The 27,692-nt window shown below is 31.9% G+C and overlaps 1 protein-coding gene across 1 annotated transcript; it reads left to right on the top strand.

Annotated features, from left to right (window-relative positions):
• Positions 1-22,911: 22,911 nt before the first annotated feature.
• LOC7464669 (aluminum-activated malate transporter 14) lies at positions 22,912-25,744 on the top strand. The gene is made up of 6 exons (XM_002307540.4): positions 22,912-23,419; positions 23,537-23,677; positions 24,327-24,599; positions 24,757-24,875; positions 25,022-25,165; positions 25,258-25,744. The coding sequence occupies exons 1-6, from the start codon at positions 23,143-23,145 to the stop codon at positions 25,579-25,581; spliced, it is 1,278 nt and encodes a 425-aa protein (XP_002307576.2). The 5' UTR covers positions 22,912-23,142; the 3' UTR covers positions 25,582-25,744.
• The last annotated feature ends 1,948 nt before the right edge of the window (positions 25,745-27,692 follow it).

Below are 27,692 nucleotides of genomic sequence, written 5' to 3'. Positions count from 1 at the left end.
GGCTCACATGAAAGTTGTGTAAGTGATACTTATACTTGAGATCACTAAGTTATCTTATATATATAAAAAAATGTTATGCTTTGACCCTAACTATACGTTATTTTAATCAATGGTAACAAATGAGCATATATTGAGTATAACATGAATTATATAAAGGTATTTCAGTGATTAAAAAATTATTCATCATCATAGGTGAATTAGAGAAAATATTCTGCATGCTCTCAAATAGTATTAATTGTGAAATCTTTTTGCAAGGCAGAATGATTTTTTAAAAGAGTTTCAAATCTTATTCAAATAATCAATAACTATAGTGCTGAGAACAAAAATGATTGACAAAGCAAACATACTACATGCTATAATATTTAAATCAAGTATTCTCGATGAATGGATAATAATTACACTGAGAACTGCTCATTGAAAGGTTAAGTCAAATCATTTATAACTTTTCTAATATTTTAGGGATCATGACACATTGTTATATGATGTACGTGATCTTTAAATATAGATCAATCAATTATTGAATTGGTAACAAATTAAGTTTTTAAATTTATTTAGTCCTAGTTTATTTAGAATTATGATTTATATTTGAATCAACTTATTAGGAACCTAATGGGTCACACACAATAAGAACCACTGGTCAAAAATTAAATTAGGATAATATTTACAAGTAGAAAATTTTCTAAAATTTAGTTGGGATTTGATTGAATAAATTTCTAAAATTATCTTGAAATAATATAAGTGATATTATTCAAAAAGTAAAGTGTTATTTTGTTATTTCTAGGGTTAAGTTTTTTCTATAAATAGAATGTTATGCCTCATATTTTCTTGGTAGATAAAGATTACATAAGTTACAAAACAAAAAGAGCACTCATAGACATAGAAATCTCTCTCTCTCTCTCTCTCTCTCTCTCTCTCTCTCTCTCTCTCTCTCTCTCTCTCTCTCTCTCTCTCTCTCTTAAAAGGGTTTCATTAGACTTTTTATAGGTGGTTTGTGAAGACCGAGAACTTAGACACCTTATGGTTTGCAATAAGTCAACCTTGAAGAAGTTGATCAAACCTCAAAACAAGATCTAATCTTCAAGTAAACTTTGCTCAAACCCTAAAACAACTCTAGATTGTCTAACGAGATCGTGAGACTTCTGAAAAAAATTTAAATTTACCCTTTCCACCATATTAGGTGTTTGTGCTTTAGAAAACCCAACAAAAAAACCTTAAAATCACCCAAAAAATCAACTAAATAAAAAAAAATCAAAATGAAACTCAATCTTTTTTTTCAAGCATGTTTATAGAAAAACCAATCACCATTGAATCCTTTTATAGAATAGAACTCGTTAACACCAAGAATAATGAGTTTTGCCTCTTCTCTCTTAAAGTCAAAGACTAAAAGATGAAGAAAACAAACTTATGAACAAAAATGAAAATTATCAAGAACTTGACATTAGGCATATTTTTTCTTTATATTTTACATTTCACTTTTATTTCTTTTAATTTGGTAGTTGCACAATAATTTCAAAACTAATTTCATCTAATTACATTATAGAATGATTAAATTAAAAGAAAAAGAACTGAAAAAGAAAAAAAAAGCAGAAGTTCCATTATTCATGTAAAAAGCTCTATAACAAACCTTAGATATTTTAGTACATGGATGATTTGTCCAATCTGCTATAATTTTGATAATTTACGGGCTATTGTTCTATGAAGTGTGTGTGTGTGTATGGTAATAATTCTTTTAGGAATGGTCTCTTAAATACACCACCATTATAATTGCTAATTGTTCTTCCAATTAAATAAGTGGATAATTCATTAATTCCTTCTCTTTCGGAATATCGAAATTGTTAGCTAAAATCAAGGATAAAATTGATTCAACTGAATATTAAAATATAACCTTGACAACCATTATATAAACCAGAAGTGTTTTTATAATTAACCCTAATAATTAAGAAGGCAATCTCCAAGGCCTGCGTAGGAAATTAACCGTGTCAGAAGGATACAATTTTTTTTTTAAGCATTTATTAATTGATTTAGTTTTGCTTGTGCAAATGGAGCAAAAGCCAATTTGCATCAGACCCGAGTCCAATTTACCGAATTCATGCGCACCTATACAAAACAACCTCATGACTAGGGCTCCATTCAAACAATTCAAGATAGATAGTTTGGGCTTCGTTTTTCTGAATCATCTTAGCAACAATAAGCCAAAGGCTGGAGGGGGAGGGCCTCTCTCCATTCAAACAAGAAAAAATTGCTTCGAAAAACACACACCACAAACTCAAAACAGGAATACAAAAAATATAAAAGGAAATCAAATGCTGCAACAAAAAGAAAAGAAAAGAAGAAGAAGGAAATCACCCCTTTCTCTATCAAAAAACCTACATGGAATTTCCTTAATTTTGGATACAAAGTATTACGGCCTTCTTTTTTTTTAAAAAAAAAAAACAACAACAACAACATGATCGTGATCTGCACAAGCAAAGATCAGATGTTTTGATAAGACATGGAAATACCAAATACAGAGACATTCAGTGGTGATGAAGAATAAGATCTGAGTTCCTTTACAGTATTCGTTAGAGTGGATCTGAAATGTCTACAAGGCTTAACAAAGACAACTTCCCCGAATTAGCCACGCGTTCCTTCAAACTAAGAGTGCTAATTTTTTTTTTGGTGATATCAATGATGAATAATTTTTTTAATTTTAATGTTTTTCCTTTAATTCAGAAAAACTAGCTTCAATAAATCTTTCAAGATTTTAAAATCATTATCTTGTTTAAATACATTCTTAAATAAGATCCAATAAACCAAGAAATTTGTATTCAATTATCTATTTATAAAAGCTGAACCTAAATTTTAGATTATGAAAAAAATAAAGGGGAAAACTAGAACTTAAAATGAAAATACTAAATTGAAAAATTAGGTAAAACAAAGTGTTAAAATATCTGCAAGATTTGTGTAGAAAAAAAACACAAAATACTCTAATTCACCCTATTTTATAGATGATTTCATAACCAAAATTAATATAGAGTTAATTCTAGTAATTATCAGAATAAATTCTCTATATTCTTAGCTTTAATTACCCACCATAAAATACCATAAAATAAAAATTAAACTTCAATGTTTTGACTTTAAATAAGATGTTTTTGAGCTTAAAAAAAACTATTTAGGTTTTGAAGAAACTATTATGCAAAAAACAGATCAAATTTTTATATTCATAGGCTGGACAAACTAATAAGTTAGAAGAAATAATTCTTCATGGAACAACTCCAAGCCTACATTTAAGTTGACAAAAAATAATATTTTGAAATCCAAAAAATCATATTACAGGAAACTCATACATGTGTGTAAACCCTTGGCCTGAATTTCTAGTAGTAATAAAAATCTAAATTTAACCCGAGAAATAATGGGTTAATTAGAAAATAAAATAAGGATATATATATATATATATGTGTGTGTGTGTGTGTGTGTGTGTGTGTGTGTGTGTGTGTGTGAGAGAGAGAGAGAGAGAGAGAGAGAGAGATAATTTTGTTAATTACCAATATATACCTCCTTTACATTTTTTTTGTTTCTCAAGTAATATTTTGCAATTCCATCATTTGTTTCTACCGAATTTAAGCTAGGATATTTTGAATTTCAATGAATTATATCCTAGTACTTTTCTTTCTTCTTGTATCATTTCCATTTAATTTTTATTTTTTTTATGTATTTTTTTTTATTTTTTTGTTGTTTTTCATATATTTATTTATTTCTATTTTAATCTTTCAAACTCATTTCAATTTATTTAGTATCTCCTTATTTTATTTTCTAATTATGCATGTGTGCTTCCAACCTTGAGGAAAAAAAGAGAGAGAGAGTAAATTCTTCATTACCTTAAGCTTAATCTTGTGAAAACCTAGGGAAAACTAAATAATTAGGGGGGGTTAAGTGTGAGGTTTTACTAGAATAAACACTCAATCACTTGAAATTAAAAAGTCTTAGTAAGGGAAAAGCAACAAATTAGAGAGAGAAAGTTAGGGAGGTAAATGAAAAGGAAGAAAGATTAGAGAAATTTTGACTAGTTAGCTTTCAAAGTACATATTATTGTCTAGTAAAGTACTATAACGAGAATGTTTAGTTTATGATATGGCATATACCATGATGGAAATTGTTATAATGGAACTTCATTATGGTTCCTAAGTTTATAAGAATGAACAGTAATGAATTAGTTCTATTTTGACAAGGGACACCTCGACAGTTAGACCATATAACGAAGTAGGTACTAGAACATCATGTACAACAAGTAAGCATCCTACACTTTGATATATTTAAATTGTTTCCTTTAAGATTGTGTTAATTGTAATTTCTTTGAAAACATAAATCATGAACAACAAATGAATTAATAATAAGGTGAAAGAAAAGAAAGAATTGTGAACTTGATTAGTTGTCAAAGGTAAATTGAAAGCTAATGATATTAATGTAAAACATTGATATCGGCATTTACGAAGATAATAATTTGATTAGCCATTCTAGAATGATGTCAAAAGAACTATATTGATTTCGACATGCTATCAAAAGTATGGGAAGGAAAATATCAAACGAGAATTATTAGACTTCCAAGTCATTAAGGCTAATGATACCAACATAATGCTGACACTAGTGGGGTTACACTAATGTCAGCATTATTCAGAAATACAACTAACTATCCATTAAGTGAAAGGTAATGATACTGGGAAAAAAAAGTATTGGCATACCTTTAATTAGTCTTCATTGAGATAATAACTAATGATATTGATTTGAAATCGATATTGACATTGATTCGGTTGACCCAGGTTATAAGTGATAAAGAATATTAGGGTGTCTGACATTGAAAACTAATTTTTTTTACGAGATGTAATAGAAAGAATAAGGTTTATTACACCGGATTATTAAGATGCCATGATTCACTTTATTGTTATTGAGGTTATGTAATTGTTTTATTATAAACTTCATTATGTGCATACTTGTTAACAGGTTCATCTCATTCAAGACAAGACTAGCTGAGATTGTACTTATTTTACTATAGATTAGATAGAACTTTCTCTAAATGGAAAACTATTGTAATTATAATTAATGTACTGTATGGAATATTTTGGGACATTAATTTAAACTTATATGTTTGTATCTTTACTCTGTATTATTTCATATAAATATTAGCTAGTGTCTAATCAAGTAGTATCAAGTTTAAGGAATTTGAATTTGTCTAGATACATGATTATTAATGTTAAATTTTGAAATTTCATGTATTATATCTAATTGTATGCTTGAGAAATGTTATGAAAATATGCTTGAGATATTGTGTTCATAAAGTCGGTTTGATGTGATTGTGATCTAGGATAATTGGATCCACTAGTTAAAAATAATAATATATAAGTGTAACAAGTTAAGTCGATAACTTGGATGTTACTATTATAGAGGAAACTTTGCTGAGATTTTAAAAGAAAAGAAAATATCCATTTTTTTCTTTATGAAGATGTCTGCTTTGTCTTGGAAAAACTAGGATTGATACAATGTGTATAGGTTTAAGCCCAAAGCCATTTATTTAGGTCCTATTTCATCTAAAAACATGGGTGCTATTTGGATCTAATTTTAACTTTTTATATTTCCACTAAATAAAACACTAGGATAGCTTGTTTCTTTTTTTATATGAGATAAAGCTTTTAGATGGTTATAAGTTTTTCTAAAACGTGTTAACCAAGGTTTCTTTGAAATCAATTCCTCATTCACCTATAATTTATTTAAATTATGTTAATGTTTTATTTTAATATATTGGAGGTTAAATTCCAATAAAATTTTAACCTTAAAAGTGAGTGGACTCCAGTTTTAATTTGGTTCCAAATACGCTTATTAATCATGTTTTTTTAAAAAAATCAACAACACCAATAGTGCATTACCTCTAATCAAACCTTTACTCATTTATACCCTTATATATAAAAATTGTATGTGTTAAATGCTCACACGCCCTCTTGTCATAATGAAACTTGTAAAACAGTGTTATAACATGTCCATACCTAAAGGATGGCTCTCATAATGTCATCTTTTCCACTCAATAATGAACTACTAAAATTATCTTTATGTAAGTTGACGTAACTCATGGATTAAAAACATGCATAAGCCATCAAGTAAAGGGTTTAAAAGTCTCAAATCATATTCTCAGTTTCAACCTTTAATCATTTATACCCTTATATGTTCTTTGTTAACACACAACACAACCTCTAAGGCTTCATTCCTCCAACACTAATGCTAACTTGAGCATTAGGGAGTTCTCTAAGTCTAACAATGAACTTGTTTTGTGGGTGATAATGAAGCTCAAATCATGTAACCTTAATTTCATAGTCTATCCAATAGATTTGAAATGACCCAAATTCAATGGGTTCTCTTATAAACCTCATTAATGATGTTGTTATGGAAATTTATTGTATAAAATCCGATTCAATTTTTTTTCCATATATTTTCCCTATTTTTCCATAGTTCACAACCTAGAAACTCCAGGATATAGGAGGTTTACAAACCTTCCCACCATAAGTGCTTCATTAACTTCTACATATCTGCAATAGTTGGCCCAGTAAATGAGAATGCTCACATAAGCTATTTTGGTCATACAAGAGCAATTGTAGGCATTGGCTTTTTCTTAGAGGGTGGCTCGACTATTAGCTCTACCATATGTACCACTCAGTACATGTAGATAACATTAATTTTAAGGAAAAAGAAGTTAAAATGACATGTAATAGAGCAGGAGAAAGCGCTACCATTACCAAATCCAATAAAAAAGTTGTTTTTATTATCATGAAAAGTGTTCTATAAGTGGGCACTACAAGCACGATCAAGAAAAGTCAAAAGCCAAACCAACATACAATCATCATCACAAAAGCATTCATCGTCATCACACCTTATTAGGGGTCTCCTCTAGTAGTCAGGAAAAAAAACGACTAGAAGGAAGTTAGGTTCATGGTTATACAGGCCACTAATATAGAGGTGTGCATTTCTTGCCAGATGAGGAGCTCTCCATTAACTAAACAAGTATTGGACACTCGTATTTTGAGGGACTTCATTGCTATAAAAATGAACTTAGACAACTATAATGGGCTCATAAATCCAAGAGACCATGTGAAAAAAAATACATAAAAGTCTAGAACTAATCATACAGAATGTCGCGGGGGGGCGACGTCGTCTGGCGACGACGGAGGCTCCTGGCGTGCCTCCTGGTGTGAGGTGCGGTGTGTTGGGAAGGTTTTTTGGATTTAATCATAAAATTATGATTAAGGTTCAGGAGTCGCCTCCTAGTATTACGATCACTAGGAACCTATGGTCTGCGAGAGTCTGGGTAAGGGACTAGTTGTGCAAGGGGAAGACGCATCACCCCCAGTGCACCCTACCTAAGGTAAGCTGCATTGTTGTTTGATTGTTTTTTCTAAGTTGGGTTTCTATTCGTTGGTCTTTTCTAAGGTTCAAGGCAGATCTCTCTTCATGAGAGAGTTTCTACCTTATCAAGTTAAATTCTAACTGTTCTAAAGTCTGACTATTAGCATCGCATTTCTACACTTTGTATCTTTAATACATGAGGGTGTACTTTATCGTGTAATTTTACACCCCACCAATATTAAAGTCTACATCTAGATCCTAAAAAAGGATTGGAAAAAGATTTTTGACATATTGGTCAAATCCTAATGGATAATCATAAACTGGTTACGATATCCATTTTTGGATTTTTTAAACATGAAAAAGATGCAATTTTTGTTTGAAAAATATGCTTGGAAAAATTTTAGGATTTGGCCGTATGCAATAAAATATTTTTTTTCTTTTTGCAAATGTTTTGAATTTTTTTTTTGAATTTTTTTTTTTAAAATATTTCCGACAAAACCAGATAATTTAATACCAGATTTCTATTTTACAGTGTAAATATACAACCCGATATTATGCAAAATGGATAGAAAAATATTTGAGAAAATCATGATTTTTTTTTAATGATTTTTGAAAAATTTTGGATTTTTTTCAAAAAAAAAAAACATTGGGGGGCCGGGCCGGGCAAGACCAGACCAGCCCAGCCATTTGGGCTGGGCCAAAACTGGCCCGGTCCAATGGCAAAGTTAATTATTCTATCGCTGCATGCAGAAATGAATTCTGCATGCAGCGGCCTCGACGAAGAAGAAGGAGGCGACGCAGGGAGGAGAACCACCTAATGTGGTGAGGGTCTGCGGTCGTGCTGGGGATGTCTGTCCGGCGGCTCAGGGGACTTCGGCTGAGGTGACGGTGACCGATGGCAGAGAAGCAGAGAAGAAGAAGAAGAAGAAGTTGCAGAGGAGAGACAAACGCTGGAAGGAGAAAAGAAAAAAGGCCACGGTGGCTGCTTGGTGGCCGGTTGGTGGTAGAAACGGTGGCTGAGGCTGTGACAGAGATGGTGGCCGGCGGTTGGAGCTGGCTGCAGGTCACGGCGGGAAGAAGAAAAAAACACGCAGGAGGGGCTGCAGCGAGGAGGAAGAAAACCGACGGTGGCTTTTGGTGGTCGGCTGGTGGTTGCGTTGGCTTCCTATGGTGGAGCTGATAGTGGGAAGACCATTGATGAGGGTGGTGGTGGCTGAAGGCCACGATGGAGAGAGAAAGAAAGAAGAAATGTGCAGAAACCGGGAGAAAAATGGTTTTTTGGCTGACTTTGGACCCGATTTCCCCCCTTCAGGCCATCAACGGAGACTCTATTTATAGGCGGTGGAAGAGGGTAATCTCGTCTTCACCGGGTTAAACTTTCATCCCTTTATTGGGTTGGGAAGGATCCCAACCGTTGGTTCAAAGTAGCCTCCTTGAGTTGTCAAATCTGCAGGAAAAGGCTGCCTGAGTTGACCTCTTCACGCCGTCTCCGGCGTCGCCGTCTCCGGCGTCGCCGTGCTGTCATTCATCCTGAAACGTTCACATGGGGTTTTAGAGGAACTGCAGGGGATCCATTTCGTGCAAGTTGTGTTTGATTTTATGGAGAAATCAAGCATTTAATACACCTGCAAAGTAGGCTCCCACGCTGTTTCTTTTGGGTAAAACAGGGAAGACAATGAACAGTGACCGGACGACGCGTCGTCGGGTCCTCTTTTTTTTTTTAATGACAAACGACGCCGTTTTGGACTGAATTAGGGATTTTAACATATTTTCAATTTAGTCCTCCATCTTCCAAGTTATTTCCATTGAACCCCTAATTGCCCATAAACTTCTGATTTAATGCAATTAAGTCCCTGATGAACTTCAATTGGAACCCCGAAGTTACGCGCCTATTGCAATATAGTTCTTGGTCTCGGATTTTGTCAATTTAACCCCTAATTGACCATCAAACTTTCAATTTCTTCAATTTCACCCCCGGTTTTTGTCAATTGAATCCCCATAGTTTTCCACCTTTTGCAGATTGGTCCTTGGCCTCTGATTTTCTTCAATTTAGCCTCTAATTGACCCCAAAATTTCAATTTTCTTGCAATTTGGCCCCTAATTTCAATCAATTAACTTGGTAAAAATTAAATTTGATCTCTTAAAATTCCAATCTCCTCAATTAAGCCCAAATTAGGCTCCCAAACTTAATTTTTCACCAATTAAGCCCCAAATAAAATTAATTTGACCCATTTAAAGTATAATTAAGTCCTTGCACTTAATTAAATCCTTCAATTGGACCCAAATTAATTCTTAAACATAATTAAAATTTAATTTGGCCCATGATTAAATCAAATTGGCCTATTAAAAATTTAATTATGTCATTGGACTTAATTTTTATGCAAATTCGTCCAATAATCATTTAATTTGACCTTGAATTTGCATTTTTTCTCTATTTTTGGGCATAATGGGGTACAATTAGGTCTTGAATTTCCTCCAAAAATTGCAGCTTGATTTTCCAGCCTGCCTTCTCCACGGTGCGAGCCTTTATTTTATTTTTTGATTTTTATTTTGAAAAAAAGGTGATTTTTAGGAATAACCCAGAATTGGGTTATGACATAGAATACGAATGCCATGTATAAGATTCTCTCAACCATATTTTATAGGTTAGCCTAAATATGGTATCACTATTTAGACTCTGAATCAATTTTTTACTGTGAGGATCTTTGTGTAAAGTTCATATTCTATCTTAATATAAGTATCTCAATCAAGAAAAGTTAACCAAACTTTTAATCATTGCCCAAAGAGAAAATGTGGGCACTAGGGTTTACTTGAAGATATGTTTTTGAAGGTAGATAATCTTTTAAAACCATTCATTAAGGCCTTGATAAACAATTGGTTTTGTGGATAAAAATGTACACCCTTCTTAATAGGACCCTCTTATATATAAAACAAATCATGAAAACTATATTCGAGTAAAATAAATAATAAAATCATCTCCATAAAATTATAATCATATGTTATTCTATATGTTGTTCTTCATGAAACTACCTTCGTATATTGTTCTTTTTTCATGAGTTATTCACCATGTGTATTTTCTATGAAATTTTCTTCATATATATATATATATATATGTTCACAATGAAATTTCTTCAGGAAACTACCTTTGGAATAACATATGAGGAATAAGAATTGGGTTCCCCTATAAAGCCCATTAGATTGGACCCGGAGTGTCTACAAGGACCAATCAAGAAAACATCTTCAGTTGCTCTTACATCCCTTTTGTACTAATTGTGCATCCTCTTATACGGGATCTAGGAGCATCTCTCTGGACTGATCACATGTCCTTCACAATAGGAAGTGACTGCGTGTCCCACCAGACTAGCCACAAGTCCCCCTCATTGACCGTGCGTCTTCCCTAACAGGGCTTATACCCATGTATCCAATACTACACCTTGAGTTAATTACCCTTGGTACATCTTGGTTCACCTGACACCAACTATGGAAAGGAAACGAAACAAATATATATTAAATGCCCACACATCATCTTGCTATGATAAAGCTCACATAATGAATTTATGACATGTCCATACCCTCAAGGAATGACACTTATTTTCACTCAATAGTGAACTACTAACCTTATCTTCATCTTCATGCAAGTTAGTGTGAGTTATAGATATAAGAACATCCATGAGCCACAGGTAAAGGGTTTAGAGGTTCAACTCATATTCTTTTCTTCAACCTCTCTAACCATCTCTTTCCTTACATATTATTTGCAAACAAACACAACATAGTCTTGAAGATTTATTTTGCAAGTGTTCATAAAATCCAAGTCCAACCATCTCAATCTTACAGTCCATCCATCAGCCTTAAAAAAACCCAGACACAATAGGGTTTTTCCTCAAGCTCGTAAAGTAATTTAGCTCAAAAGTAAGGGACTAGCTAGAACTAGAAGTCTAGAACTCCACGTTTTATTAAAACCTCGCTAAAACGATACTGTCGTACTATCAACGAGGGCAAGGAGCACCAGCATCATATCAATCTCATTAACTTTATGAACTAGCTAGAATTGCATGGTTTGGTGGACTCTCCACTTGGGATTTCTTATCTTTTACCAACTCGTTTCCTTGCTCAGTATTTTGCCTGGATTGACACATTGAAGACAACTGCAAGCGCTTTTTGCTGTCGCCCGCACTCCCCGGCCTGGGAAAGTGCAACTTCACATGGCCAAGGATTTTCTGCCATTCACTAATGGTCGACAGTTGATTTCCGGTGAAAAGAAATCTCCCACCATATGACTGAACCTGGTGCTATCTTGGTTGCCGAGTAAATGGCTTTGCTTTAAGTCATTCGATAGTCTTGCGGTTAACAGAGGACTCCCTGAACTTTTCTTGCAAAGTTTCTATTTTATCATCGAGTTTATTACTCCATCAGTTCAGAATGTTTAATGGAGATAAGTTGACGTTATTCCCACATTTTTTTATGGACTAATCCCCGCTTGCTTTGACATGCATTAAAAGAAATTTCAGCTAATGATGATACCATTAATTAGATTTGACGCAGGTGGTGGTCGAGTCAGAGTAATATCTGATGATTTTGTCTCAGAATGAATATTAACATTGTTCATTTCAAATTCATGGTTCTCTAAGAAAATCAAAATAAAAAATATTATTCCATTATTATATTTATTTGTTATTGATCCAAGGAGTATATACGAAACTTTATATTTTTCTGGAGAATATAAACGAAACTACATGTTATAGTTATCGCAAAAGTGTGTTGATTTTCATTTACTGATCATGTTACAGTTTTAATGTACAATTTTATACTCAGATTGAATTTATTTAACTAGTGTCTCCTTTGCACTATACATGAAAAGAAAGATGTAACACTTACAACCATCTTATTCCAGAAGGTTTTGACGTGCAAGTGGACAACCACTTTAACGAGGGCATGTGAAAGTTCAAGTGATAGCAGAAATTTTCTTGCAATTTGCAGACATCGTCAGTGCAGATAGCACCATCGCCATCCAAGAAATTATATACCTCTGACTTATACTGAACAATTTACAGATTAAGATAGACCATGCCACCATCCCACTTCTTTTTAACGTTGGGATAAAGGATGAGACGTGATCTGGGCTAGCTGCAGGGAAAGCTCACTGTCTTCCATTTTCATTTCTTACAAACAAAAATAAATTCCAAGGAAGAATTCAACTGCAGTCCTCTGTGACCCATTTTGCAAAAGAAGAGTGCTGCTGAACTAATTAATGCACGCCCATTAATATAAAACAGGCCTGGCCCCTTTTTGTTTTTAATTATCATTGGTGTGTGTGTGTGTGTGTGTGTGTATACAGCCAAAAATTAGGTCCTAATTAGACTGTGCGAAGTGCCTGATATCCCCAGCAGCCCAGTGACTAGTGCTCATGTTTGGCCAGCGCGGAACAGTGACAAAATGATGAAGTGCTCTGGGACTGGATCACATTGTTGCCATTCTGACACGATAACGATTAGGTAGATAGAGCGGCACTATATATTTACACTACTCAGTTCTAGATGCACTGCATGGCTGCCCATTTAAGTAATGATATCTTACGTCAATTAATGATGATTAAGCTAAGAGTTAATTAGATCATGTGACCTGAAAAAGGTTTGACTTTCTTTTAATTTTTTTCCATTTTTTGGTTGTTGAGAGATATTTTAATAGATCTTAAACTTCAAAATAGAACAACTCTCGTTACAATTTAAAAAAATAAAAAACTAGAGTTTTTAGAACTCCAATCTAGCAATCACAATTTTCTCCTCTCCTCAGCACAAACCAAGAAAAATTAGTGAATCACATTAATCAACGAGAATAATCTTTAACTAATATTTGCGTATTGGCCAGACAAATGGGTTAATATGTTTTCTTGATGAGATTGAGGAGTGAAAAAAGGTAGGCGATGCACTCCTCCTGTACTGTGGGATCAGGCGGATGCCTGTGTATCGAATATCCATAATATTATGATATATTACTATGATCAGGAAGGTTAATTAAATTCATCTTTTTAAAAAAAAAATTGGTTTTTAATTAAATTAATTGTGTAAATATAAATCTGGTATGTTTATTTTATGATATTTTATTTTATTTTCTTTCATGGTTGTTGCTCATGTGCCACGTGCATCCTGTTTTGTTGTCGTAATACAAGTTTTTACAATAGCGTTGCAACTTTCTTGATGAGCTTTTTTTAGCAGTGGGTTTGTGTGTATGATGAAGTGAATATGAATTTTTAATTTATTTTTTTATTTTTTTTCGAGTATGATATTGGTGATTTAATATTTTTAAAGTATTTCTTATAGTATACATAGTTTTTTTATTCTTAATGTCTTTATTTTTAAAAAAAATTAAAGAAAAAAATATCTTACCCACGATAATTACGTTCAAGAATCTAGTAATTTCTAAGCTAAATACATGCCATAGAGGCAAAAAAGCACTCACACTTTGCAGGATAATATCTTATAAGAGCCAGATATGCCTTTTGCTTATTTTAAAAAAAAACAATTATGATCATACAAGAATATTATGAACACCTCAAATCCGCACCGTGGCAAACGGGAGCAATGAAACTATTATTTAACTAATATTTTTGTATTGGACAGACAAAAGCAGGTTGCAAGCAATTTGGGATAGTATTTTCTATTATTCTTGATGGGATTGAGGAGGATAAACAAAGGTTGGAAATGCACTCCTCCTGTACTGTGGGATCAGGTGGATCGACTCTCCATGATCCTCTTATATAATATTCCTGAATTCTAACCAGAATTGTTAAATTTTAGATTTATTTTTTTTTATGATTATAAATTTAAATTTATTTAGTATCATTAAAAGTTATATTTATATTATATGATCATTAATTTTAAAATACGTAAAATTAGTTGAAATACACGTAAATTAATCCAGACATCCATGTTAATCAAAAAAACAATTCCTGATTTCTTTCTCCACACAATAGCTTTAGACATGTTTTAGTATTCGAGATGTTTATAATTATGACAATGGTTGTTTTTTAAAATATTTATTTTATATTTTAAAAAAATTATTTTTAATATCAACACGTCAAAATAATTTAATAACATCAAAAAAAATTATTAATTTTTTAAAAAATAATTTTTAAAACTCAGTTGTTGTCTCCATAACTTGTTATCAGTGTACGGATGATTTCCGTGGCACGGACTTGGAAAGTTTATAATGGGTTGTTGATTACACGGTATGCGAAGAAAAATAAATTTGAGCTGATTCACATTGCAATTCAAGTACATTGCTTACAACGGCTCACGTCAGGGATTATAATTTGGACAAGTATCAAATTGGAATTGGAGGTGGCAGGCATTACCTAACTAGGTGGCCAATCAGAGAGTTTATATATATATTTCTTTTTGTAAATAACCAATATCCTCAGTTTTACACTTCCATAACATTCAATGATAAATTCATTGCAAATTTATATGATCACTTTAATTCACGTTTGAGTTTTGTGAGGAAAACGTAATTATCCACTTGAATAAAAGGTTTTTATCTGATTCCAAACATCTGTATTCCATTGGTCTAAGAAAAATATTTTTTTATTATTAAAAAAGACATTTTTTAATCCATTTGAGGTGAAATGAGATTAGGTCTTTCTTTGAATGATTCTAAGAACATATTTTCATATTGCCATGTTATATTTTAAAAAACTTAATAATCTTTTTAATACCAATCTCAAGATTTAAATTAAAAAAAACTAAGAATATAACATGTATTTTCAATGATCAAACTAACTGATTAATCAATATTTTATACGCTTTTTACAAACGCCTAAAGCCCTGTCTAAAAATGTTCGATAACATGGTAGTAACCTACCAACAGATAAGTCTAGCAAGCTATCAGACCCAACATACTTTAATTCAACCACATGTTGAGTCCAAATAAACATGAGTTTGACAAGCTATCAGATCCAACATACTTGGATTCGATCACGTGCTGAGCCCAAGTAAACATGGATCTGGTGACCTGCTAGATCTAACAAACTTGGTTCAGCCACGTGCCAAGCCTAAATAAATATGGGTCTAGCAACCTGCCAAACCCAACGTACTTGGTTTCGGCCACGTGCCTAGCCTAATTAAGTGTGGGTTTGGTGAGCTGTCAAATCCAATATACTTGGGTTCACCCCCATGTTAAGCATAAGTAAACATGGGTCAGGAAACCTGTCAGACCCAACGTACTTGGGTTCGGCCACGTGCTAAGCCCAAGTAAATGTGGGTCTAATAAGCCGTCACTCTCAATATATTTGGGTTCAAACCACTTGCTAGCCCACATAAGTGTGGGTTTGGCAAGCTGTCACACCCAACATATTTGGTTCGAACATGTGTTGAGCCCAAATAAACATGGGTCTAACGACTTACCAGACCCAACAAACTTGCGTTCAGCCACGTGATGAGCCCAGGATGTTAGATCCAACACTATAGGGCTCAGTCAAATGCTGAGTCCAAGAGAACATGGGTTTGGCGAGCTGTCAGACCCACCGCACCTAGACTTGGCTACGCTCCAATCCTAATTGGTTTATAGGTCGTTATAAACCTGTCTTAGGGTCATAAGGCTCTGTTTATTTATTTTTAAGACTTATAACATGAACTATTCATGTCAGGAATATTTGTCTCCCTACATCTATAGATATATAAAAAGTCTTCCAATGACCTATCACATTTTCATCACATTAATGAGGTGTAAGGGTTATTTGTCCCTTAATAATGATGTGTAAATGTTTTTTATCCCTTAATAATTTTATCAGGAGAAAATAACTATACAACCCCTTCACTTCATCTAAACAACAAGGTTCATGAATTATAAACACCCTTTGAACCATCTAGGTAAAGGATTCATAATTTCTATTCTCCAAGTATTCATACTTCATTTCTTAAAGCATTTATCATACTAAAACAAGAACAAACATACATGTTCTTAGAATTTAAAGCTCATTCTAGCATTTATTATAATCTCTTACTAAAAGTCGCTGACTTTATCATCGGAGAATCTCTAAAACTCACTAAAGGGACTGTTTTGCATGTGTGAAGCCTTCTACGACCAATCATCTATTTCTTGAGCTTTGGAGAAGAAAATATTGACCTGAACGTGTGATTAACTAGTATCTAGACATCAATTAACTTCATTCCTGAGCATATTGAATTTAAAGCTCATTCTAGCATTTATTATAATCTCTTATTAAAAGTCGCTGACTTTATCATTGGAGAATCTTTAAAACTCACTAAAGGAACTGTTTTGCATGTGTTAAGCCTTCTACGACCAATCATCTATTTCTTGAGCTTTGGAGAAGAAAATATTGACCTGAACGTTTGATTAACTATTATCCAGACATCAATTAACTTCATTCCTGAGCATATTGAATTTTAAAATAGCATCACTAATCTCAAGATTCTCTAACAAAAATATGCACAAAAGCGATTGAATTAAAGTGCATTAATTGATGCATATAATTCATAATTTGAGATTATATTCGGATTGAGTTGAGTATGATTATTGTTCAAAATCTAATTAAATTTGGATAATAAACTGTAAAACATTTTTCTTAGGTTTGAAAGTGATCTGTCTTCTCTCTCCATAGATTACAAAATTTTCTAATTACCCTCTTGAGATTTCGATTTTATTCTTATTTTATTCCTCTATTCTTCTTCGTTAATATTTTTTTTCATTATTCGGCGTTGATGTAACATAATAAGTAAATTCTCAACTTCTATAACATTCCCCAGCCAAGATTGATGGAGGGCTCGGAGACGAGAACACGAGAAAACCAGAAGCTCAAAGAAGTATTTAAGAAAACTAATTATAAACATGGGAGAAATTAGCAGATCTCCAACAACACCTCATGAGGAAAGTTTTTCGTTTTACTCTTCAAATCTAAGCCATGTATACACATACAAGTTGGACATTCTTCTAGCATTCGATCATCAAACTAGTAGCAGTAAAACTCGTTTGAAGCTTTCAGAACATGGAAGAATTTGCTTGTTGCTTTAGTTAAAAGTCAAAAAAGGAAGGCGTATTCGTCGTTTTATTGCAAATTCACCAGCTCTTTCCTTGAAAACGTGGTAACAGATGTTTCAGTCGGTTTTAGCTGGTTGTTTTGCAGGAATTTGAACTTTATGGTATAATTAAGCTCTAGACCATAGCCATAATATTATATAGGGCAGGTTTGTGTCAATGTCATCTGGATCTGTGCTGCTCCTAATTAATATACTAGCAACGGTACATATATAATGGCAAGCACTCAAAATAAAAATAAAAAAAAATGTCAAGAGCACTAGTGAAGTGTCGTCTTTCCCAGAATAATAACAATTGGACTGGTTGACATTGGTGACAGATAAAGCATAAAACTCCAGAGCATTGTTGCTTAGAAAATTGATCACTTTCTTGATCTCTTCTGCTCCATTAAAGTTAATGCCAATGCCACCATCCCAAACGCGTGGAAATGGAAAGGTACGATCTTCGTACACAAAAAGAAGTAGTAGGAAAATGATGCAATTATTACAGTCCTATAAATAAATAAATAAATAAATAAATAGATTTATAGCCTGAAAAGTAGTGGAGGATGTGCCTTCCAGGTGTCTTCTAAGAAATGATCAAAAGCTTTTTTTGTCAGCCTCGAATAAAATAAGACCAATCTAATTAATTCTGGGTGAGCAAAACATTACAAACGCAGAAGGTGCCATTGGTAATCTGAGGGCACCAGCGAATACCATCCTATCCTTCCATTAGCACGCAAGGGAGGAGGTGTGTAAAACACTAGATTTCTATGGATGGAAATCGGAAGTTCAAGTTGTCAAATCGGAAGCCAGCGGCGGAAAACACTCGTTAGACAAAAATTACCAGTAGTGCCATTAATGATGCGCCGTGGAAGGAATCTTATTGGTATGTTTGTGATTGTGGTTAGATTATCTTTTAAAATGTTTTTTATTCAAAAATATATTGTGATAATATTTTTTTATTTTTAAAAAATTATTTTTTAATATAAACATATCAAAATGATCTAAAAACATCAAAAAAATTAATTTAAAGTAAAAAAAAAATAGAAAAAATTCAATTTTTTTTAAAAACGCTTTTAAAACGCAAAAACAAACGGTAATATATATATAGACTATTCTAACATTTTTTATATAAAAAAAATTTAATTATAAATTGAAATGTTTATAACCAAAATTTGATCAAGAAATAACTAAAATTAAGATATTTAATTTTACAACACAGGTCATGTATTCGGTCGTGTTTAATAAATCTATTTTGTATGATAATTTTTTTATTAATAACATTATTTTATAAAAGCATATTGAATAAACTCAACTATAAAGCAATCTAATATTAAATTGAAAAATAAAAAATAAAAAAAATAATTTAAAATTAATATAATGTTATAGGATGAAATCGGAAAAAAATATCAATTTTAAAAAAAATCCCAAAGTAAATTCAACAAAGAATGACGAATAAAAAGAACCACGATAACCAAGGTCATTTTTAAAATTAGTAAAAAATTATATAGAAAAAAAATAAACAAAAATAACATAGTTCAATCTCTAATTGAATAAATGTTGAAATCTGAAATTAAAAAAAAAACACATGAGTTTAAAAAAAAATTAAAAAATGGCAACCCAAGCGAACCAGCTAAACCTGAGTTAATATTTAAAACTCTCAACTCATGAAATTCTAGACCCAAACTCAATCAAAAAGCTCAATTTCAAACCAATTTAATATTCAATGATGAAACCGATAAAGAAAAGTCAATTTAGAAAAATTACCAAAACTAAAAAAAAATAGCAATCAAAAGAATGGAGAAGAAATTTGATAGGAAAAAAAACTAAAGATGATGAAATTGTAAAAAAAAAAATCATTTTTAAAAAATACATCAAACAAAACAAATAACAATAAAAACAATGGAGACTAAATTGAAGGGGATAAAATTGAAAAATAATTCTATTTTTATAAATTATTTCAAATAAAATAAATAGTAATCAAAAGAATATGTATCAAATCCGAAGGAATAACATATTGAAGAGTTTCTTTGAAATTTTAAAGAGGCAACCATGGAAATCGAGTACATTAAAAAAAGAAAAAAAACGAGGATAACCTCATAGAAAGCAAACCAAAATGAATGATGAAGTTTAATTCCTAATCAACCAAATATTAAAGGATAAAATTGAAAAAAAATATCATTTAAAAAAAAACTCTAGTCAACCAGATTAATCCATCAAACCCACGATAAAAAACTCCAGTTAACCACATTAACCCATCAAACCCACGATACGAGTTATGATACTAAGATAACAACAAAGAAAGAAGACTACAATAAATCATGAAGCTCAAGCTCAATTTTGTGAGGTGGTACACAGAATAAGCACCACCTCTTTTAGTGATAGCTTGATTGTCAAAACATTTCAAAAGAATAGGTATCAAATCCGAAGGAATAACATATTGAAGAGTTTCTTTGAAATTTTAAAGAGGCAACCATGGAAATCGAGTACATTAAAAAAAGAAAAAAAACGAGGATAACCTCATAGAAAGCAAACCAAAATGAATGATGAAGTTTAATTCCTAATCAACCAAATATTAAAGGATAAAATTGAAAAAAAATATCATTTAAAAAAAAAAACTTCACTCAACCAGATTAACCCATCAAACCCACGATAAAAAACTCTAATCAACCACATTAACCCATCAAACCCACGATACGAGTTATCATACTAAGATAACAACAGAGAAAGAAGACGACAATAAATCATGAAGCTCAAGCTCAATTTTGTGAGGTGTTACACAGAATAAGCACCACCTCTTTTAGTGATGGCTTGACTGTCAAAAACATTCAAACTCAAAACCTCAATTAAAGGATGAAGTTAATATAAAAAATGACCCAACAAAATAATCTGAGTCTATCCTAGTTAACCTGTCAAACTCACAACTCGAGTTATAAGATCATGATAACCTCTTAGAAAGTAAATGAAAACAAATTATGAAGTTTAATATTCAATCAACCTGAAGTTACAAAATTGAAATAAAGTCAATTAAATAAAGAATATAAAAAAGACCTGAGTCAACCCGGGTTAACTCACCAAAACCATTACCTGGGTTATAAGATCGAGATAACCTCATAGAATGTAAACTAAAAAAATAACCTGAGTCAACCAGGTTAACTAGCCAAACCTGTTACCTGAGTCATTAGATTATGATAACCCTATAAAAAGCAAATCAAAACAAATTATGAAACTTAATTCTCAATCAACTCATTGTTAAATAATAAAAATTAAAAAACAAATCAATCTAAAAAAATTATAAAGAGACTTTATTCTGCCAAATGTTAAAGGATGAGATTAGTGGGAAAAAACAACATAGATTAAAAAACTAAAAAGAAAGACACGGATAAAAAAAATATTGTAATGATCAATATTTTACGAGGTGGTGCACAATAGAAGCTCCACCACTTTTAATTTTTGTTAATATGATTGATAGATATATTTAAGGATAAATTAAATATGTTATTTGCTCATATTTTGGATTGAGATTTTGTTGAAAATTGTTCTTCAATATAAGGATTTTATTATAAAAGTTAATATTTTTAAAACCAATTATGGATTATTGAGAACTTGATTTCAAAAATCCTTTATTATTAGAATTTTTCAAATTCAAAACCTCAATCCAAACATTATAAAAAAAAATATATGGCTTATATAGTGATGGCTTATATACCTTTAATTTTAATTAATTATACACAGTTTATTGTTTTACGCTTAAAGCATTCTGCTACGTTATTATTAGTTTATTGTTTTATGCTTAAAGCATATTCTGCTACGTTATTATTTGACTCATTAATTAGAGATTTTATGTTCACGCAAAATTTCTAGATCACATCGAATTAAACTAAACGGTAGCATTTTACACAACTAAATATAAATATAAAAAAATAAAGAAATAACTACAGTGAGTCTTGTGAAAAATCATTTGAGTATTTCCACCTAGCTAGGATTTGATATAATCTTTTTATTAATTCAATTTTAAATGAAATTTGAATTTGTATTTTTACTATATATTTTATGATTTCATTAAAAATATTTTTGTGAATTCCAAATTTATATTTTTTATTGAATTATATTTTTTGACTAAATTTGCTTTTTAATGTAATCATAAAATGGATTTTTACGGAGATCTAATTGATAAGATATCTAGACTTTTGATAGGAGGAATTGGAAGTTTACAAGATATATATGAAAACATTCTTCGTTACTTTTATTAACGGAAACAAATAAAGTGAATCTCTTATTCATAAAAATCAAATTAAATAATGATAGAGCTCATATATTTAATTTTTTTAAGATTGTCAAATGAAATTAATATTTTAATTTAAAAAAGAAACGCTATATATCTTCAAGTTGATACATCAGAAGGGCTGGCTCTACATCAATACCTAATTTCTTAGCGATGGTGACACTAACTTCAGTGATTTGTGCAATCAAATAAAGCATTAGATTTTTGTTCAAACGAGAGAAAACAAGACAGGCCATTCAAACAGGCCATTCAAACCCAATTTTGAAGAGCTACTCAACACGATCACGTAAGAGACAATAGCAAGTGGTGTGTAAAATATAATAGGAAAAATCCCACTATGGTATGTATGTGGTGTCACTTTCTACTTAATGATCACTAAAGTATAAATTTATTTATTTATCTGCTTTACTCAGTGTCTCCTGCGTTGACTCGTCGTCAAACCGACTTCGTTTCTCTCTAGCTCTAGGGCTTCAATATTCAAACCATCCTACGTTTCTCGAGGACATTAACGATATGTATTTCACCAAGACTGTGAAAATAAAATCTCGGCCACTTGGATTAAAAAGAAATTGTCAATAAGTGAATTGCTCTATCGCGCACTATCTAGACGTACACACAGGAGTAAAGTACATTCAAGAAAATTTTGGGACACTTGAGATGGTCTTCAAGGAATCATGATCACTTATCAAATACGACAATGCTAGTTCCACCCGTTCTTGCAACCATTTGCGTGACATAGTAATCGAAAATGCTTGACTAGATTTAATGAACCAGTACTGTCGGCCTTTGGTTTCTCTATTGGCGATGCAAGTTGCAACCGGTGATTTTTTATTAATCATCCAGCAGTATCTCTATACTAATTTTATACGATTTTCAAGAATTTAAATTGATATACGAGGTATAATTTTATGTTTTTTTTTTCTCAAGTTTAAATCCCAGCTATTCTTCTTCACTTGAGTTTAGATGAATTATTGACACAGCCATGTCATGGTTCGCCCTATGCCAAAATGGATGGACAGGCTACCTATAATTAACATCAAGTAAATTGTGTTTTCAACTTAAGACAAATGTTTATACGTATACATATCAAGGTGATGCGAGAAGACGATCCCCCACATTACTGTAGCAGAAGGTACACTCGTGTTGTTCAAGGTGTTCCACTAGATCACGCTAAGTTCACTAAAACGAACCCAACGTTAAGATAAATATTGCAGGCTTGCATGTTTCAGTGCATTACCCCATGGCCATGTAAGTGTGTGTGATTTGAAATGTGAAACCGTGTATGTCCACTTTGAAGCTTCGGCACAATTACTGTTTTTTTCACTTTTTTTATATCTCGAGCGATCGATCCTTGTTGTTATAAATACATGCACCCTCTCCACCTCAACCATTCAACAAACCAAGTCATATTTTTTTCGAGGAAAAAAAAATAGCAGAGAGTACCACCAACTAAGTAATATCATGGGCTCAGTTGTTATCCCTATCCCAGATGGAGATCAGGGATTTACTCATGATCTCAAACAGGAAAAGAAATTCCGAGTTTCTCTAAGTCCTGTTATTTCTTATGTCCAGAAAAATAGGGATACCATAAGAAAAGCTATTCACGCCATCAAAGTTGGAATTACTCTGGTTTTGGTTTCTCTTGTCTACTTCGTTGACACTCTCTATAAAGAAGTTGGAGACGATAATGCGATGTGGGCTATAATGACTGTTGTGGTCATCTTTGAGTTCCATGCAGGTTGATATATATACTATATAGTATTAATTTGTTTAAACTGTCGTAGTAAATATTGCATTTGCATGCGATGCTATGTTTTCCAAACTTTTTCTTGATTTGATATCACATGCATTTCAGGAGCTACCCTTAGCAAGGGCTTGAGTCGTGGAATTGGGACTGTTTTAGGAGGCGGATTGGGATATTTAGCAGCCGTTTTAGGTCAGCAAGTTGGTGGTATCGGCAACCCTTTTGTCGTTGGTGTTTCTGTCTTTATTTTTGGTAAGGTTTTCATCCTTCCCAGGATTCAAGATCAATAAAAAATTCCAAAACAACAAAAAAATGATGAATATTGCTACAACAATCAACATTGCTTTTCTTCTTTAACCATGAAGTTTTCGAGGCCAATACAATTATAAACGTTCCTCGCCATTCTTCAGCAACATCCCAGTTTCTTGTAAAAACAAATCCCAGTTTCTTTGTGCTCCATAGTCAAATACGTTGTTCATTAATTGCTTCTAGAATGAAAATATTTTATTCTGATCTCTTAATTAGTTAATGAATATTCCTTGTGTGTGCATTCCATTCCATGCGACAGCGAACAGTAAAGTGATATGCTATCACGACATCTAAAACTTAATTTCAAACACTAACTTTATCGGTTTAATACTTTAATTATCATACATACTATGCCTAAGCCCCCTGTGTCAGCTTTGTTCTTTATTAATTTCTGCCCTCGCTTTTAAATGTACGTTTAAAAAAATAGGCCTCCGGTTCACTCAAATTAATCTTGCTTTTAATTATTATCTTAAGAACAGAAAATACAACGATATATTTTGCATATACATGCATATGTCCATAGAATGTTTGATCAATCTCGTTCACTGATTTCGATACTCATATATAATTGACAATACTGATTGTGGATCAGGTGGGGCAGCAACATACGCTAGACTGAATCCAAACATTAAGAAGAGATATGACTATGGAGTGATGATATTCATCCTCACATTCAATCTGGTTTCAGTATCCGGTTTACGTGAAGAGAATGTCATTGAAATAGCCCGCGAACGTCTCGTGATGATTGTTTTGGGCTTCGCCATCTGCATTTGCATAAGCTTGTTTGTGTTTCCCATGTGGGCTAGCGATGAGCTTCATGATTCTATGGTATCCAAATTTGAAGGCCTTGCAAGCTCCATAGAAGGTAGGCAATATATATTCAAAATAAAAAATCAATTAAGAACTACACTGATAAAATTAACGGTTAGTGAAAAATATAAATTTTCAGAATGTATATTCTATATTTTATCCTTTTTGACAGTAAGAACTAGAAAGGAGTGAGAATTTAAATCGTTTTGCAGGATGCATAGAGGAGTATTTCAGATTAGTCAATGAAAAGGAAAACCAGTCAGTTCAGCCGACTGCTAGTTTCAGGGACTGCATATCAGTGCTAAACTCCAAGGCAAAGGATGAATCCTTGGTATAATATTTCTTCTCTTTGTCTCCCAATAACTTGACAATAGCACAAGTATCTCACTGTCAAACAAATGTTCCCATTTAATTTGGTATTTCTTCTATCCCAAAACATGGAGTCTCTGATTATTAAAAGTTGTACTCTCTTCTTAGGTATATTTTGCGAAATGGGAGCCGTGGCATGGCAGATTTGGGCTATCCCATCCTTGGGACAAATACCAAAAGATTGGAGAGGTTCTTAGAGAATTGGCTGCGATCATTCTTTCACTTAAGGGTTCTCTTAATTCTCCCGAAGAGGTAACTAATATGTACTAAACTTTCCCTTTCAACATTTCTATTCAAGTTTCCGAAGTTTTTTTACTTAAACCATTCAAACTGTGTTATAATAGCCATTGCAAGCTTTGAGAGAGTCAATAAAAGAACCTTGTGAAGCAGCTGGGTCATCACTTACTTGGACTCTGAGAGAGCTTGGAGAGAGCATCATGAAAATGAGAAGGTGCCAGCCAGGGGCTTTCATGGTACCTAAGTTAAAATTAGTGAGACAAGAGCTTAGTCAGGTCATGTGTCCTTTCAAATTAGGGAAACTTGATAATGCTGAGGGATTTGCAGTAGCAAGCTTTGTGTTCACACTAATGGGGGTGGTAGAGAAGCTGGAAGATTTATCCAAGGAGGTGGAAGAGCTTGGAGAACTTGCTGGTTTCCTTCAAGGCTAAAGTTCTAAATTACGCACAACTATTCGCCAATTTTTTGGCTTGGCTGATAAACTATTCAGAGAAAGGCACGCACTGATCACTGCTTGGCAATGTCAGCAGAGCGCATATATCTTGTTTTAACCTGTAAATTTACTGATAAATATTATGGAAATATTAATTGCTATGGTAATGTTATATTACTTTTTATCTTATAAAAGAAAATAATGTAAATTTATATATATATATATATATATATATATATATATATATAGTGTACTCATGCTGTGCAATCGTGCCCGCAAAGCTAATCAAGAAATTATAATTACTCAAACCTAAACCGGCAATTTGGATGAAATCTTACTCAGCCATCGAAGGAACAAAGTCTCAGCGTAAACCACCAAACTACAAAGGGGCAAATGTGGACCGCAAAGATTGTCGTTTAAGGTTGTCACATGTGTAAAAAGCATGGTCCAAAAACTGCCCTCTAAAGTGAACAAAGATGCATGCGCTCTTTGAAAATACGGCCCAAACAATTTTTTATTAAAAAAATAATTTTTTTATATATTAAAATTTTAATATATTAATATTTAAAAATTATTATTTTAATATATTTAAAAAAATACTTTGAATAAATAACATGAACACTCCAATATAACATGGGTAGAGGCGTCGTGCCTTTTCAATTGTGAATCGCGTGGCCCACCACGATCCACCTTGAAACCAGAGGCCGTAAATCTTGGCCGAAAACCACTTGAAGTTGAATTTGAAGTGGGTGTGTAGAACAGTAATAAAAATTGTTTTTTTTTTTTATTTTAAAATATATTAAAATAATAATTTTTTATTTTAAAAAATTAATTTTTAATATCAACATATTAAAATAATATAAAAATATTTAAAAAATAAACAAAAAATAAGAAGCTACTTTATTTGAGGGTCAGATCTGCGTGGCACCATCATTAGCTTTTGGGGTTGGTCAGTATTAAAAGGCTAAATAAAAAGTGGGGTAGCCTTCGTCATTAGTGTTGTCCTGAGCAGAAATGGCTGAGAGACAAAGGCTTCGGTCCCCAACAGAACTACTGCATATTGTCGGCAATCATCTCAACCTCTCTTCTCCCAGGACAATTCTCGCTTCACTTGTTTCTCCTTTAATATATGATATGATTTGATATCCTTTCGTATTTTTTAAATTTAAATTATTAAATTCGAAAACAATTGTTTAATTACTAATTATTAAAAAAAAAGACCCAAAAAAAATTGTGAGTACCAAAAAATATTTTACATAAAAATATAATATTCAAGTCTTAGAAAAAAAAATTTAGCATTGTTATTAAATTTAAAAATACAGTCAATTTTATTTTTTTTCATAAATATAAATTTTCATTACAAATAAGTCTAATATGTACATTCAATAAAATAAATAGAGAATTATATGTGCTAATAAATAATAAAAAGTTTATTAATATAAACTAAAAATTGAATAAGGAAACTAAAATAAAGATAAATATTAAGATATCTAATCTTATATATATTTTTGAATTTTGTATCTAATTATAGAACATAGTTTTTTTAAAAGAAAATATCTAATTTCATATATTTCTCAAGTCTAAAATCAATTTTTTATTGACAGTTTTTGTATTTATCTCAGTGAACACAAGGTTTTAAATTATAATCATTGTTTTGATAGAAATAATATGACTGTTAAAGCAAATTAAAAAAAATATGATGTTCATATTTCATGCATGATTGAAAACAAAAAAAATCATAAAAGTATTAAAATCATATTCAAAATCCATTTAAAAATTTTAAAAACAAAAAATTAAAATATTTGAGTCGAATTTCCCAGAACAATGTATAATTATATTATTATTTTCATTTCAGATATATAATAAAAAATGCTAAAATAAAAATAAAAATTTATAATATTGTTTAATAATCACGTAAAAAATAAAGAATAAATGAATAAGTATGGTAATTTTATTGTTTTGAATTCCAAAAAGAAAAAGAAAAAAGAAAAGAGGGGGATGGGGGGACATAAAAAGAGAGACTCACTCTCATGCGTAGGTTTATAGGTCAGACCCGCATGTCTAGCCTTGTTTTTTTATTTTCTTTATTAAGATAATAGATAACATGTT

The sequence above is a fragment of the Populus trichocarpa genome, chromosome 5 (genome assembly GCF_000002775.5).
Source record: "Populus trichocarpa isolate Nisqually-1 chromosome 5, P.trichocarpa_v4.1, whole genome shotgun sequence".
NCBI classification, from domain to species: domain Eukaryota; kingdom Viridiplantae; phylum Streptophyta; class Magnoliopsida; order Malpighiales; family Salicaceae; genus Populus; species Populus trichocarpa.
This window is presented reverse-complemented; position numbering and strand designations above follow the sequence as displayed.